Below are 17105 nucleotides of genomic sequence, written 5' to 3'. Positions count from 1 at the left end.
CAGTTGCAAAGCACATGGACTACTTTTTGCCTACTTGCCAGGACCGCAAGTCTGCCGAGTCATTTCCCCCCCAGCTTTGCACAATATCAAAGCCCCTTTCCCTCCTTTCGAAAAGCTGTGTTGTAAACCCCATTGAACACAGTGGGACTTACTACAGCATGGTTTGAGCTCTTACATTTGAAAAGCGGATTAAGAGTTTGTTTCCCATGCACATTGCCTTTTTTCCAGGGAGTCCACAAACGTTACCTTTGCTTACTACCAAGCTGCTATTTGTGGTTGTTAACAGTCTCCTTCCCTGCCTTTTCTGGCATGCACAGAGAGCATGTTGGTGAGACAAGGGTTTCTCTCATTTATGTGGATATGGATAAAGCGAGAAACAGGGGTTTGTATTGTTGCTCAGAAGGGCCTCATGCCATTTCTTACTAGCTCTAAATCTGAAGTGTAAATGAGACATTTGAGGTAGGGATCTGTGCCGGCTGTTCTGCTCAGCAGAGGGATGAGGGAAGTTCCCCCTGGTGAGCTCTCAGGCAGATTTGTGTCTGCCTGTTTTTGGCCTGCAGTTTCCCCCATTCAAGCAGCCCTTGTGAAACTAACTTTTGCCCCTGGCCATAGCTTTTTAGGAATCTGCGGATTTTGTGCAACTAGGGGAGAAATTCAATTCAATTCAATTCAATTCTCAAATTTGAATTTATGTAACTTGCACTTCCCGAAACACAGCCATCTTTAGAAATTTGCACTTCTCCAAAATTTGCGGTGCAGTTCTCCAGCCAAGTAATGTGTGTATAGAACTGCATATATTAGTGCAAAGTGTGTCTATATGAGTGAAAATAACATACAAAAATGTCTTAGATGAAGAGAAATTGTTTTACCAAAATGTTTTGGGCAAAATTGCATGCAAAAATATATAGGAGAAATTTCCACCACTAAACTCGCATCATATTAGGAGACATTTGCACCAATTTTTCATGAGGAGTTTCTTTTCAAAAAAATATGTGGAGAACTGAAGTTAAAGGGTAGAAAAATTAGGAACTGAGAGAAAGAGAAATGGACAGGTTTGGCCATCTCCACCTTGGGGCAGCAAAAAAACATGTCTTTGCCCTCTTCTGGCTGAGCATTTGCAGAGTGTTCTCCTGTTCCATTTCAGTTGTCTCTTCTTCAGGCCACATATATCCTGTTCCTTCAGCCTTTCCTCATAGGACTTGTTGGAAGCAGACACAGAACATTAATACACCTACTCAGTCTGCCACCCTCAGCCATTTGGGAGCAGAAGAGGGAAGAAGAGTGCTTGAGTCTAAGGCCTGCTGTGGCTTGTTCGTGGTAACACTGCTATTGAAACCACCAGTCTGAGAAATTTAGAGGTATCCTTTCATTGGCTCCAAGAGCCCCTTTGGTCCTTAGAGCTATTCTTGGTTTTTTTTTTTTTTTTTAAAAAAATAAAAGATAAACCTTAAGGCATTTCCCCTCTGGACCCTAGATGTGAAGATGTGAGAAATAACCAAGGAAATGTACTGTAGGAATGTCGAGAAAATAGATGCACTCATTAATGAAAACATCTGCATCTTGATTCACATCTCAGTACATTAGGCCCAAGCACGCCTGGCAGTGCATTTTTCATATCTGTGTATCTTTGCATGAAAAGCCCAAGAGGAGGCAAAGACGCATCATTGCAAAGAGGAGATGAGCGATTGTCTTGCCAAGAGCTGAGACACTCTGTGATGCTACGATGGGAACAGAGATGCCGTTTGTTAATGTAGTACATATGTCATCAAACAGTTGCCAGATCAACAGCGTCAAAATGAGCAGTGCCCTTTACTTTGCTGGTGAGGATTTTCAAGTACTGTGTGGCCACTAATTCTCGCTTTGTTGTTGTTGTTCTCGCTTTGTTGTTGTTGTTGTTGTTGTTGTTGTTTAGTCGTTTAGTCGTGTCCGACTCTTTGTGTCCCCATGGACCATAGCACACCAGGCACTCCTGTCTTCTCGCTTTAAAACTCCATTTATCACACACGTGTCCCTCATTTCCGTGTGCATCAGCTGGTGCCACTTTGTTCAAAGTTTGCATCAAAGATGTTCATTTCGAAATAGACACATTCAAAGAAGCCAGTGCAAGTACCCCCTTCCCCAAACCCCACTGAACATTTGCTTTGTTTGGGTGCTCTTTTCTTTCTTTAACTACTGTTTCTTGGCATTCTTTTTAAGCTTCGTCCTTGCCCTCACTTGCCCTTGCTGCTGTTTAGTCTGTTTGGCAATAACAACCTACCAGATTTTCCATATGAGCGTAAAGTGGTGGGACCACGTTACTCAGAGTATCGTCACATCATTGGCAGTGGCAGACCATGTGATTTTGTCAATCGGATGGGATGAGAACAAAAGCAAGTGAGGCCAAGGACAGTGAGGGCAAAGAAGAAGAAAAATGGTACCAAAGAGCAAGAGGAGGGTAGCGGGGTGACACAAGGGTGCTGAACAGCACTGCAAAAATATGTTAAAGAAGCCGGTACAATGGTACCTCTGGTTACGAGCTTAATTCGTTCTGGAGGTCCATTCTTAACCTGAAACCGTTCTTAACCTGAGGTACCACTTTAGCTAATGGGACCTCCCGCTGCCGCCGCGCCGCCAGTGCGCGATTTCTGTTCTCATCCTAAGGTAAAGTTCTTAACCTGAGGTACTACACCCGGGTTAGCGGAGTCTATAACCCAAAGTGTTTGTAACCCGAGGTGTTTGTAACCCGAGGTACCACTGTATGTGGTAAATAAGTGTGTGTGTCTCTGTGTGTGTTGTTTGTTGTGCTTATAAATCAAATCATAAAAAATAAAAGCAAGCTGGAATGAAACCAATGTAAGCTTGTAGTGTTGATATAATCTCAGGTGGTTTCAGGCTCTAAGTAAGGTTGTGCACACTTTGCACGAAGCTCAGGGATAACTTATTTCTACACATGTACAACTGTTTGTGTAACAGCTGTTCATTAGCCGAGCCCAGCTATTATGCACACAGGTACACAGACAGGGCACGCGCTGATCATTACATACAAATTACTATATGAGTGTACAGCTACACTATTTTTGTACACATATACATAACCCTGAATGTACCGCTGAACAACCCTTATATCTTGCCTACCCAAATCTCCATCAATGCCAGCACCTTCCCCAAACTGCCAGCTTCCCATTCTAGGTCTGAACCGCTACTCAGAACTCCCCATGTCTGAGCCTCACTCTCATGTGCCGCTGCTGAACACCCCCCCTCCACGCATCCTCTTGTGTGCTAAAATGACAGCCACCCAGTCCTGACAACGTCATCCAGGTCTCTTTCCCTGCTGACCAAAGGCCACAGCTACTGCCACACGTTCCACACCCTTCCGCACAGGCTTCAGGTAGGGATGGGCGAATCTGCCAGTTTCATATTTTCTCAGTTTCTTATATTTCCAATCTTAAATTCAGTTGTTCATGTTTCCATAAGTTGCAATATTTTTTTAAAAAAGAAAACCTCATGAAAATCCACCAATGCTTTAGTGCAAATTTCTCCTGACACACACATTTTTGTATGCAGTTTTGCCTAATGCACAATTTTTTTGCAAAGCTGTTTCCCCTAATACAATGCACTTTTCACTACAGCTATTTTCACTACAATGTAAGTTGTTGTGCACATTTACCCTAGTTTATGCATTTTTGTACACACCACTTGGCCTGGAGAACTGCACTGCAAAATCTGGAGAAGTCTTAATTTTGAAGGACAACTGTGTTTCAGTTTGTGTGTTGTTTCAGGAAGCGCAAATTAGGTAGGTCCACCTTTAAATATGAACTGACTGAAATTTCTTCCCCATCCCTAACCCCAGACTGCAAATCCCCCTCTCCTTGGCATGAGGATAATAGGAAGCTGTCTTGTACAGAGTCAGACCGTTGGTCCATCTAGCTCAGTATGGTCTACACTGAGTGGCAATGGCTCTCCAGGGATTTCAGCAACCTTTCTCAGCCCTTCATGGAGATGCCAGGGGTTGAACTGTGGACTTTCTGCTCTACCCCTGAGCTACAGCCCTTCCCGAAAGTCAGGCAGTAGCTGTAGCAGGTAGCCCTTTGTCCTGCAAAGGGCATGGCTTCCTTGTGAAAGAGGATTCAACAGTTTGCCTGTGGAGCGTGATAAGGGTGTTGCGAACCTCACAGGGGATCCCAAAGGGACAGAAAGCCCCACTCTGGTCATTGGCAAGGCAGTGCAGCTGGGGCAAATGACTGGGGACAAGACTATTGGGGATGGAAGTCTTCTGGAATTACCAGTGAGGGGAAGGAGTGAATTATTTCGGAAGAGTCCCTGGTGAGTCTTCTTCCTGCTAATTGGGCCTCGCTTGCAGATGCAGGCGTGGGTATCATTTCCGTGGCAGCCGGTCTCTCGGAAAGGAGAAACCAGGCAGATTTGCCTACCTTCTGTCTGACCACCTGCAGAAAGCAGAATCGTAGTTAAGAGCCGCCATATGGCTTTCTAATGAAAACATCACTTCCAATAGATTTGTTCTAGGATATATGCAGCCTGCTCTGCAAGGAGGCAGGCTGGATCAAATCAAGAGCCACTAATCTCCAGGCAGAGAGAAAGCGAGTTCTGATTAAACGAGACTGACCTGTTGGCCCAGAACTAGATATTTCTGAGATGGGGGGTTTCTTGATTCCCAGCCTGCGTCTTAAATGCATCTGAGCCTCCTCGTAGGGAGGGCGGGAAGGTGGGGGAGCATGGATTGCATTATGCCATGAAGTCCATATGATCTCCCTCTATGTGTAGCACAGAATTACGTTTGAAGGTTGTAAGCCCTTGAAACCCCTGAGTCAAATATGCACACTTGGTTCACATATATTGGCCCAACACTAAATCAAATCAGGGCTCAGTATGAACGAGCAAGTTGGGTGTGTGCGTGCAAAAATCACACTAACTCAGCTCCTCCCCTGGTCAAGCTGCTGCTGCTGCACCAGCTAGAGCTAAGCCATGGTTTGTTTTAGTGCCATGCGCAAACCAGAGCTTATGGTTTGATTTCTCCAGACAAATGCAAACTGAATAACATTTCTCCCCTGTCCTTATTCAGAATAAACCATACCAGGAATAATGGACCGACCTGAGCAGGTCCAGTGGTTACAAAATGCCTGTTGTCAGAGTGTCTGTTGGAGGAAGGGAGAGAGGAAACCAGGAAAGAGGGGGAACGGAATGGTGCACCCTTGAAGAGGGCATGTCCGGCTGGTAGGCACCTTAAGCAGGCGCACTCCACCCTGCAATGTTTTGTTGCAGATTCCACCAGCTCTATAATGAAAACAAAAGCTCTATAATAATAATAATAATAAGAGCAATTGTGAGATTACACGTTCTTATTTTTTTGAAGAAGGAAATGGTTATAGTTAACTAACACACAATGATACGAAAGCTAATTTCAGTGTGCACTGTGTGTGTGTGCGCGCGCGCGTGCGTGTTCTAAAGTTGTAAATCTTTGTGTAAGAATAAGAGAGTTACACATATATGAACGCCCCTATTTTCTTAAGCGAAATGTTAGAGGATATGCAACTTGTGATTTACACAGTTAACACAAGCTTTCTGGCTGGTAAGAGCTCCAGGTTATTTTAATCATAAGCACCGAGTCAGTGTTTACAGATGAGCAGAAGCTCATCTGCTTCATTGTAAAGTTAAAAAGCAAAGTGTGAAATGCATTGGGAATAAAGGATACAGGATTTCTGGACAGCTGTTTTTAAACTTATCTTACATGCCTTTTGCAGCTGTTTGCTCCCCCTTGTTGGATTGATTCAGTATTATTATCCCTTCTGTGTATTTGGAGAGGCTGAAACTGAGATAACAGTGGGTTGTCTATCCTACAACCATCCACTGAGTTTGTGGCTAAGGCCAGATCTGTATTCACAGCAGAGTGAGAGGGTAGAGCCCTGCTTTGTAAAGCAGATACCATTTTTAATGCTCTCTCATAATGTATGATAAACAAATAATTTCCCTGCAAGTACGGTAGATAACTAGTCTAGCACATCTGGAAGAAAGATTCTAGTCCAGTCCTTCTCCTTCTCCTGTCCTAGGATTTATTTATTTTTTACATGCAGGGTAAATGTTCTATTTCTGCACTCTGAAGTGGTACAGACAGTTCTGCCACGTTAGGACTCTACTATCTCATTCTCCTGCTTGTGTAGATCCAGCTTTGTTTGATAGGACCTGGATTAAAAGAGCTGGTAGGGTTTGGGCAGGGACCCTGATGAGGGATGCTCAAGAGCCCCACACATCTCCTGACCTACGAATAGGGATGTAAGAAAACAGGGACGGGTCACTTGTTACCCAAAGGCTTCCAGAGGTAGGCATAGCAGATGTAAACTGTACCATAAAATCAGAACGAAACAAACCCCATAACAGCCACAGGGCATTTTGGCAACACTAGTAACAATGCAACATAATCTTTATCATAAACCTGAGACTGAAACTATGTGAATGAAGGTGCCAGGTGCATCTTACAGGGGAGAGCCTTTCATAGATGGGGAGCCACAACTGAAAGGGCCCTCTCCCTTGTCACTACCCTCCAGGACCTGAGAGGAAGATTCAAGGGCCTGGGTATGTTTCATACTGAGATAAAGGTACCTTTTTACCTATACTGGGATAGACATTCTGGAAGATTTTGGGTTCCTGAGCTGTAAAGAGCTTTATACATAAAAAACCCCCAGCACTTTGAACTGAGCTTGGAAACATACAAGCAGCCATTGTAGTTGCAACAGAATTGGTGTTATATGATCTGTTCATGTTGAATTGCACTAAATTGGAGCTTCTGAACAATGCAGAGTTCAGCCAAAAACTTCATTGTTTGTCTTGCTCACTGCTATTTAACACAAGTTATGTAACTACCTTGAAAGCAAAGGAAACATCCAAGCAGCATGAAAAATGCCATTAATTACAAATCTTTTGTGGACCTGACCAAAAAAACAGTGTGAACGAATGCCAGTCATATTCCTTTCTCCGATTTCCATTTTTGACCACATATGAACATGCAACCTACTGCAATTTCCACTTCCTTTTCTGTTTTCAATATAACTGTCTGATGTCCCCTACCCACAACGCCTGGGGTCTCTTCTGCCATCATTTTTTTTCACATGATGAGGCAGCCATGCAGAAAATGTGAATATTCCCAAACCGGATATGCGTCACTTTGCAATATCTCTGTCCTGTGAAAAACCGACCAAATTAGCTTTTCTAAGCAGTCTGAAGTCATGCCAGGTTACCGTAATCGAGTTTTAACTGGCTTTTGCAGCTTAAAGGCTCCTACAGAACCACAATATCTGTATATTTCTTTGCACATGTGACACACAAATTATTTCCTAACTTGGAAAAACAGGTTTCCTCTGTTGTTAGACACAACCTTTGAGGTGTGGTGAGGTTGTCCACATACTCTGCAGCATCTCACAGGTGGAAAATGGGGATACTTCTTTCTTCTTAATGCTTCTATTCACATACCCATGAGATCCTTCCTATCATAGAACACATTGATGCACATTCCTCTTCCATCTTTTATTCCAGGGATAAGGAACCCTTTTCAGCATGAGGGCCGCATCTCTCAGAGAGAACCTTCTGGGGGCCGCATTCCAGGGGTGAGCAAACTGGTTTCCCCCAGTTCAATTTAATACCAGAAAGTACTAATGAGGATTGAAGTGGAACTGCAACCCGGTTTCTATCCCCACCCCCCACAAAACCTACAGTCCTTTTGGGAAATAGTATGGTATTATAAACTTCCCAAAGTCCAAGGTGAACAGTTCAGAAAGGGATACAGGGTGCATATTGTGTGCTCACTTACCCAGGAGCAAGATATGTGGAATTCAGTGCATCTTGCATCTAAGTAAGCATGCACAGGACTACAAAAGTCACGACCCTTTCCCTTTCTTAGGCTGCAATCCTACCCGTGTCTACCAGAAGTAGGTCCCATTTAACTCAGTGGGGGTTTCTCCCAGGTAAGTGGATTGCAGCATCATGGTTATATCCAATGCTAGTCGTACTCAGAACTGGACTACTGAAATTAATGAACATTACTAATGTAGGTCAGTGGGGCTACTCTGAGTAAAACATAGCTGGATACAAGCCTTAGCGCTTAGGAATTGTTCTTATTTTCCTCTTTCTCTCTCTCCCCGCCCCTTCTCTTTTGTGTGTGTGTGTGGGGGGGGGGGTGTTTACAGACTCTTCCCCTGACATAATCAGGTTTCAGCACTGACAGGGATCCATCCATCATGTACAACAAAGGAATTTGCCGGGTCAGAGAATCCCCACCTGAGTTAGCAAAATGCCATGTTCCCACTTCGCTTCTGTGACAAAATAATAAATAACACCATTTCCCCAGTATTATGTTTTCTCCCCTTCAGCAATCAGCAATTTGTTTTTTATTTCTTTCAGAGGTGTGCAATCGTTTCCATGGCCATTAGAGTTCCATGGCCATTTGATTTGGAGAAGGGTGGCTGTAGTGTGATGGCCCTGGGGAAACCAGTACCAACTGTACCCTAAGTGAGTGCAGAGAATAGGCTGATAAAGGGGTGCAGGGGTAGTGCATGGTGCCGTCCTTATGGGACTGGGTTCTCGATGACCTGGGAAGGGATGAGATGAGATTGCATGCTCAAATGCATCCCTAGGTAAACTTGACAATAACACAAAGTCTACAGATGAAGGGCTGTGTACCATGCTGATAGGGGCTGATGGGAGTTGTAGTCCAACATCTGAAGGGCACAGTGTTGGTTCACTGATTTACATTGAGGAGTGCTGTCATTTTAAATTTTTGTTTATTAATTAAACTCTTTTTGTACTCATTTCAGTTCAAAACCGCAAACTGGTGCACGAGAGAAAAACAATAAAACATTACTATAAAACACACACCTGGTAGCAAATTACAACCACAAAGTGATCCAGGTATCCCACTCCCAGACCTGCATCGTGAAGTACCACAGTCCCTTGCTCGCCTGTACAGTAAGCTTGAGGCTAAGCTACAGTAAGATACACAGGCTGGCTACATTCCCTGCGACTTTGGTCTTGACTTCTGTCACTCTTGCCAAAAATATGCTCTCCTTCCAGAAATGGGAGGGCACTAGGGGTGGATGAATCTGTCAATTTTGCTTCTCTATGTTTCTCAGTTTTTTCTATACTGTACAAATTCAGTTCTCCACGTTTCTGCAGATTTTTTTTTTTTTTGGGGGGGGGGAATCCTAATGAAAATTCATTTGCATTTTGGTGTGAATTTTTCCTTACAAACAGGTTTTTGAATGTAGTTTCTTGAATGCACAAGCTTTTGCAAACAGTTTCCCCCTACCATAATGCATTTTTGTATGTTATCTATGTCCCCCCCCTTCACATTGTGCCCTTATATATGCATTTTGTACCTCAGAAGCTTACAGGGTGGGCAGGTAATTGATGATGATGATGATGACTAATGACGTTTGGTTGGGGAACTGTTCCCCACTCCTGTCTTAAGATGCTATGAAGGTTGCCCTACATGTTCAGACGTCTGCCAGCACATGAGGGCCAGGGCATGACCCAGGGAGAGCGGCTGTAAATCGAAGATTGCACTCGGATGCCCTGCTGAGCCTCAGCTTTCTTGCAAGTGACCAGGATTTGCAGGGTCAAGTCAAGTATTTTAATTGTGGGTGGAGGGGAAAGAAGATTTGGTGCTTTTGAACATATGCCCACAGTATACAGTAGTATAACCTCTCTGCCGACCTCTGTCTTTCAGAGTATTTCCCCTGCAGAAAGTGGCTGGGGAAAGGACAAGTGTGTAGGCAAAGGGCTGAAGGTGGAGTGGCCCCCTTGCATATTCTCGAAAGCAATTTCAAATAGTGACTTCCCCCATGTCTCTCCACAAACCTGATGTTTTCTCATAGCTATTGGACATGTTGTTGATATTTAATGTTCCCCGGCCCAGTGCTATTAATTCTGTGTTGCTATTAAACGATGAGAAGCAGTCAGAATTCACCTATGAGGAAATGTTCTAATGACACAAGTATGCCTGGTGGAATTAGGAATGGAGGAGAAATTTGATTTCGTTTGTACTTAAAACTGAATCAACCTAATTTATACCTTCTGAAAGAAAGCACGAATGGAAACAAAACAACCTTTCTAAATTTGCCCTTCTCCGAATTTTGTAATCCAGCCAAATATGTATAGAAATGCACACACTAGGGCAAAGAGTGCATAAAACAGTGTACAAAAATGTGTTATATTAGGAGAAAGAGTTTTCCACAAAAAGTGTGTATCAGGCAAAATGGCACACAGGCATTGTATATTATGAGAAATTTGTACTAAAACGCTGATGAATTTTCATGAGGACTTTTTCTTTTTCATTGCCAACAGTAATGCAGAGAACTGAACTTAAGATTGGAAAATATGAGAAACGGGGAGAAACTGAAACTGACAGCTTCACCCATCCCTACTGGGGAGATGATATGTGCAGACAAAGGGTTGGATGTGGAATGGTCCCCTTGCATTTCTCACAAGGCAATTCAAACAGTGACACCTCCGCCCCATGTCTCTGCACAGACTGTTTTTCCCCTGTACTTATTGGATGCTTCGCTTCTGTCTCATGCACACACACACACCTGCCCTGTCAGCTGCATCAATTCTGCCTTGTTATTAAATGATCAGAAGCAGCCATAGCTCACTGTTGGGAAAACAGTCTAATGGCACAAAGATGCCTGATGGGCACTAGCTAAAGTGGTGCTTTGCAACATAGGGGCAGCCATCCCTGCCCAAGAGTGTGGGGCACACTGGGGCACATGTCCTTTCCCCCATGTGCCTGTAAGTGTAGAAACAGTGAAAACAAGAACTGGCACTCACTTGGCTTCCATGACCCATTTTTATTTACTTTTGTACGCATTATTACGCCATGTTGACAAACTTAGTTGGTCTCTAAGGTGCTACTGGAAGGAATTTTTTTATTTTGTTTCGACTACGGCAGACCAACACGGCTACCTACCTATATAACTAATATAATGTGGCACTATGATTATAGAACACCCAGGAGGGTTAATAATGCATGTGCATGCACAGGTGATTCCCCCCTTCCTCTTTTCTCCACGATAAATATTTTCAGACATGCAATCTTCCTCTGCATGAGTGCATAACTTATGGTAGTTGTATAAAATAAAAAAATTTCCTTCCAGTAGCACCTTAGAGACCAACTAAGTTTGTTATTGGTATGAGGTTCATTAGTATGAAGAAGTGTGCATGCACATGAAAGCTCATACCAATAACAAACTTAGTTGGTCTCTAAGGTGCTACTTATGACACCAAAGAAGGATGTTCTTCTCATTACAGGGGACTGGAATGCTAAAGTAGGGAATCAAGAGATAAAAGGAACAACTGGTAAGTTTGGCCTTGGAGTTCAAAATGAAGCAGGGCAAAGGCTAATAGAGTTCTGTCAAGAGAACAAGCTGGTCATCACAAACACTCTATTCCAACAACACAAGAGACGACTCTACACATGGATATCACCAAATGGACAGCATCGAAATCAGATTGATTATATTCTCTGCAGCCAAAGATGGAGAAGCTCTATACAGTCAGCAAAAACAAGACCTGGAGCTGACTGTAACTCAGATCATCAGCTTCTTATAGCAAAATTCCAGCTTAAACTGAAGAAAGTAGGAAAAACCACTGGGCCAGTAAGATACAATCTGAATCAAATCCCTTATGAATACACAGTGGAAGTGAGGAACAGGTTTAAGGATTTAGATTTGGTGGACAGAGTGCCTGAAGAACTATGGATGGAGGCTCGTAACATTATACAGGAGGCAGCAATGAAAACCATCCCAAGGAAAAGGAAATGCAAGAAAGCAAAATGGCTGTCCAACGAGGCCTTACAAATAGCGGAGGAGAGGAGGCAAGCAAAATGCAAGGGAGATAGGGAAAGATACAGGAAACTGAATGCAGATTTCCAAAAAACAGCAAGGAGAGACAAGAGGGTCTTCTTAAATGAGCAATGCAAAGAAATAGAGGAAAACAATAGAATGGGGAAAACCAGAGATCTGTTCAAGAAAATTGGAGATATGAAAGGAACATTTCGTACAAAGATTACCATAATCAAGGACAAAAGTGGTAAGGACCTAACAGAAGCAGAAGACATCAAGAAGAGGTGGCAAGAATACACAGAGGAATTATACCAGAAAGATATGGAGGTCTCGTACACCTCAGGTAGTGTGGTTGCTGACCTTGAGCCAGACATCTTGGAGAGTGAAGTCAAATGGGCCTTAGAAAGCATTGCTAATAACAAGGCCAGTGGAAGTGATGATATTCCAGCTGAACTGTTTAAAATTTTAAAAGATGATGCTGTTAAGGTGCTACACCCAATATGCCAGCAAGTTTGGAAAACTCAGCAATGGCCAGAGGATTGGAGAAGATCAGTCTACATCCCAATTCCAAAGAAGGGCAGTGCCAAAGAATGCTGCAACTACCGCACAATTGCGCTCATTTCACACGCTAGCAAGGTTATGCTTAAAATTCTACAAGGCAGGCTTAGGCAGTATGTGGACCGAGAACTCCCAGAAGTGCAAGCTGGATTTCGAAAGGGCAGAGGAACCAGAGACCAAATAGCAAACATGCGCTGGATTATGGAGAAAGCTAGAGAGTTCCAGAAAAACGTCTACTTCTGCTTCATTGACTATGCAAAAGCCTTTGACTGTGTCGACCACAGCAAACTATGGCAAGTTCTTAAAGAAATGGGAGTGCCTGATCACCTCATCTGTCTCCTGAGAAATCTCTATGTGGGACAAGAAGCTACAGTTAGAACTGGATATGGAACAACTGATTGGTTCAAAATTGGGAAAGGAGTACGACAAGGTTGTATATTGTCTCCCTGCTTATTTAACTTATATGCAGAATTAATCATGCGAAAGGCTGGACTAGATGAATCCCAAGCCGGAATTAAGATTGCTGGAAGAAATATCAACAACCTCAGATATGCAGATGACACAACCTTGATGGCAGAAAGCGAGGAGGAATTAAAGAACCTTTTAATGAGGGTGAAAGAGGAGAGCGCAAAATATGGTCTGAAGCTCAACATCAAAAAAACCAAGATCATGGCCACTGGTCCCATCACCTCCTGGCAAATAGAAGGGGAAGAAATGGAGGCAGTGAGAGATTTTACTTTCTTGGGCTCCTTGATCACTGCAGATGGTGACAGCAGTCACGAAATTAAAAGACGCCTGCTTCTTGGGAGAAAAGCAATGACAAACCTAGACAGCATCTTAAAAAGCAGAGACATCACCTTGCCGACAAAGGTCCGTATAGTTAAAGCTATGGTTTTCCCAGTAGTGATGTATGGAAGTGAGAGTTGGACCATAAAGAAGGCTGATCGCCGAAGAATTGATGCTTTTGAATTATGGTGCTGGAGGAGACTCTTGAGAGTCCCATGGACTGCTAGAAGATCAAACCTATCCATTCTTAAGGAAATCAGCCCTGAGTGCTCCCTGGAAGGACAGATCGTGAAGCTGAGGCTCCAATACTTTGGCCACCTCATGAGAAGAGAAGAATCCTTGGAAAAGACCCTGATGTTGGGAAAGATTGAGGGCACTAGGAGAAGGGGACGACAGAGGACAAGATGGTTGGACAGTGTTCTCGAAGCTACGAACATGAGTTTGACCAAACTGCGGGAGGCAGTGCAAGACAGGAGTGCCTGGCGTGCTCTGGTCCATGGGGTCACGAAGAGTCGGACACGACTAAACGACTAAACAACAACAAAGGTGCTACTGGAAGGAATTTTTAAATTTTGTTTCGACTATGGCAGACCAACACGGCTACCTACCTGTAATTAGTTGTATAAGAACGTAAGAAATGTTCTGCTGTACAAGGATCCAGGGGAATTCTGCTTCCAATAATTGCTGTCTACGTAGGCTCCCAGAAATATGTATGCAGGGCATGAAAGCAATGCATCCATTATTCAGAGAGATACACTGCTTCTCAGTGTGGAAGTTCCACTGAAGCAATCGTGACAAATAGCCACCAATAATCCTCCATGAATTTGTCTAGTCCTTTTCTCTTAAAACCACAGCCATCACTAGAACTTGTGGAAGATGCAGGGTTGTTGTTGTTTGGTCTGTCGTGCATTTACTGCAGGTCAGTTTCACATCTGGTGACCCCATGCTCCATTACCATGGTGAGGCAGTTTTCTGGGTTGGCGGGAGTGGTGGTAGTCTGTGACAGCTGATAGAAGAGCAATTGTTTTTTGGCAACAGCCCCACCCAATTTCCCAGGGTGAACTTTGCCTAACAGTGCACCTATTGCCAGGGGTTGATCTGTCAAAGAAGGGGAAAGCTTTAAAACGTCCCCCATTCACCTCTTGTCCAAGGAACTGTATTAACAAACAGGTTCCATCAAAGCACAAATAAAGAGGGAGCTTTTGTACTTATGCTGCACTAAGAATATTTATAGGAAATCTTTTACTATTACTAGTTGTTCAGAAATTAGGTTCTGATTCAGGTCAGCTATCAGGATGAACACAAAATAGTAAACAGTAAGACTGGATCTGTGTCTACAAACACAGGCTGTAGCTGAGTGGGTGAGCAAACTCTGGCCCCAGTTCCCCCTTCCATCTGGATTTGCCCCAACTTTCTCCTTGCACCCTCTCTCTTTTCCTGCCTTGGGATCTTCACCTCAGTCCCAGCTTCCCCAAGTCTTGCCCGGCCTCTTGGCTGTACCTTCACCCTGCAGCCATGCTCATTTCTGTAGGCCCACATTCATTCATGACCTATCAAGGCTTGAAACATGGTGGTCTTTGCCAAGTGCTCTTCTCAGCGGGACATTGGCTACTGGGCATGCAAATAGGTCTGTGAGGGTTTGGTGCATAATGGCTGCTGACAAAGCTGCCATAGGCTATGAAACCCATGGTGCACAGTGACTGCTGGTGAAGTAGACACATATCCAATAAGATTTGGGTCCTTCATGACTTCACAGATAGGAACAGATGGCTTTGCAAATAAGAGCAGATGGAACCTGTGGAGTAATGTGAATCTTTAAGCATGCTCCTAACTCCAGTATGCACTTCGAATTTAGCAGGATTGCATGTTTCACCCCAAATTCTACTTTGGTCAGAATTTGCAGTAATTCTAAGTTTGACATTGACAATGCTGTGAAGCTAGAAAGGAAGGCAGTAGACAAGTTTTTTTTTTAAAAAAAGAGAGAACAAAACAGTGCTCTTTTAGTATGCTGTTCCTCTGGGCCAGGAATCGGCAGGGAGAAGGGCGTTGGATGTTTGCATGCAGGTTCCCCAGATAAAGTGTGCCCCTTTATTTTCATTATATTTCCATCCCACCTTTCCTCCAAGGTGCTCAAGGCGGCGTCTGTGATTCCTCTTATTCCACAGTTTATCCTCATAATCAACAATGTGAGGTGGGTCAGGCTGAGAGTGAGTGACTAGCCTGGGATCACCCATTGAGCTCCATGACTGAGTGAGGATTTGAACACTGGTCTCCCAGGTCTACACCACACTCCCTCTCAGCTTTCAGATGATACCCCTCCACTTGTCTGTCCCAACAAAGCAGTTCAGAAAAAGTCAGCAAAAAAAGTACTGTAGTCAAAAAAGATCTTCTGCCTGCACTCATCACCTCTGCTCCCCATTAGGAGCAGCTCTGTCTAGGCTCATTTACTGCCTTACTTTTTTTTTACTTCGTAGCAATGTTATAATTACAGTTACTGCCAGATTCTGACCAAAATAGGATTTGGAGTGAAATATACAGTTCCGCTAAAGCAAAAGCACATACTGAGCTGTGGGCATGCTTAAATATCCACATTACTCCTGCAGATTCCATCTGCTCTTAACTTGTGCAACCATCTGCTCCTATCTGTAATTTGATACAGGCCCCAAATATTTTTGGGTATGTGAGTTTTGCTTACTGTTCCTGTGCCTCATGGGTTTGGGTTTTGTAACCTACAGTGGGCTATAAGGCTCTACTTTGAGTGAAGTAAATGGGAGCAAGAACAGAGGGTGATAGTCAACTGAGTTTTACTCAGAGTAGACCCGTTAAAATCAATGAACATGAGTAAAGCTTAAGTTGAATACCACCCAGAGAAAGCACTGGCAGCATAAAATCCAAGGGACCGGTGGAATTTCTCCTGGAAATCTATGGGTCTTGTAAAGGTAAAATTGCTCTCATGGCAAAACATTAACAGCAACAATTTTGTTGGGTTGCCCCAGCCACTCTGGGCAGCTTCCAACATATAAAAAAACATAATAAAGCATTACACATTTTAAAACTTCCCTATAAAAGGCTGCCTTCAGTTATCTTCTAGGTTATATAGTTACTTATCTCCTTGGCTCAGGGTTCAGATAATTCCATAGCCTCCAACATTTCTCCTACGAAAATAGTGACGTCCTAAGGAAAAGCAGGACATTCCAGGATCAAATTAGAAACCAGAACGGCTTCTGTAAATCTGGAACTGGCCCTGAAAAAAGGGACACTTGGAGGGTCTGATGTCAATCAGCCCAAAGTGCCTGAGAGGACTCCCTTTATTCTAGAATTTGGGGGTGCCCAATAAAATTGCAGTAGATTCAGGAAAGACTAAAGGATTTTCTCAACTCATGCCTGCTCCCTCAGACCTGCCTCTGAGCAAAACTTCACCTTGTTGCATTGGTGCTTCTACAGCTAGCCAGAATGGAGGTTTCACATCTTCCGCTCCTTTTCTGTACTTTTTGTTTTTAAGGAACAGTCAAACAGCCTACATCCTTGTAGTTTCCTTGGGGCCTGTGACGGTTGGGAAAGAATTTAGGTTCTTTTCAAGTCCTTGCCTATTCTGTTAAAATGCATGAAAAGTGAGGCTGGTCCAGCTAATTCTGTCCACAGCTACCTTTGCTCAACGAGTCCTCGAATTAGGCCACAGATTATTACAAGTACAAGTCAGGGAAGGACACTCCTCAGGGATGTTGGGTCTTGCAGAAATCCCTCCTAGTTCGTAAGCTGATGGCAGGAGCAGCTAAGCTGTTTCTTCACAGAGATGGAGGTGAAATGTGTTTGGTTGTGTTGCATTTTAAAGCGAACCAATCTAATTTGTCAGCAATGGATTTATATGTGGATCAGAAGCGCAGCTGTCACACAAACTATACACTTCTCTGAATTATATGATGCAATTTCATTGTG

At 43.6% G+C, this 17105-nt stretch overlaps 1 protein-coding gene across 2 annotated transcripts in view; it reads left to right on the top strand.

Annotated features, from left to right (window-relative positions):
• Nucleotides 1-17105, top strand: part of EXTL1 (exostosin like glycosyltransferase 1) — a 72605-nt gene that overhangs the window by 18094 nt on the left and 37406 nt on the right. Inside the window, exon 1 of one of the 2 annotated variants that reach the window (XM_035118062.2) lies at nucleotides 1428-7595. The exons of the other annotated variant lie outside the window; for it this stretch is intronic. Coding sequence (XP_034973953.1) covers nucleotides 7546-7595 — 50 coding nt within the window. The 5' untranslated portion in view covers nucleotides 1428-7545. Of the gene's footprint in view, nucleotides 1-1427; nucleotides 7596-17105 lie in introns of those variants that run through there. 2 annotated transcript variants of the gene reach the window in all.

The sequence above is a fragment of the Zootoca vivipara genome, chromosome 6 (assembly GCF_963506605.1).
Source record: "Zootoca vivipara chromosome 6, rZooViv1.1, whole genome shotgun sequence".
Classification (NCBI taxonomy): Eukaryota; Metazoa; Chordata; class Lepidosauria; order Squamata; family Lacertidae; genus Zootoca; species Zootoca vivipara.
The sequence above is the reverse complement of the archived record's forward strand: the minus strand, read 5'-3'. Positions and strand labels throughout refer to the sequence as shown.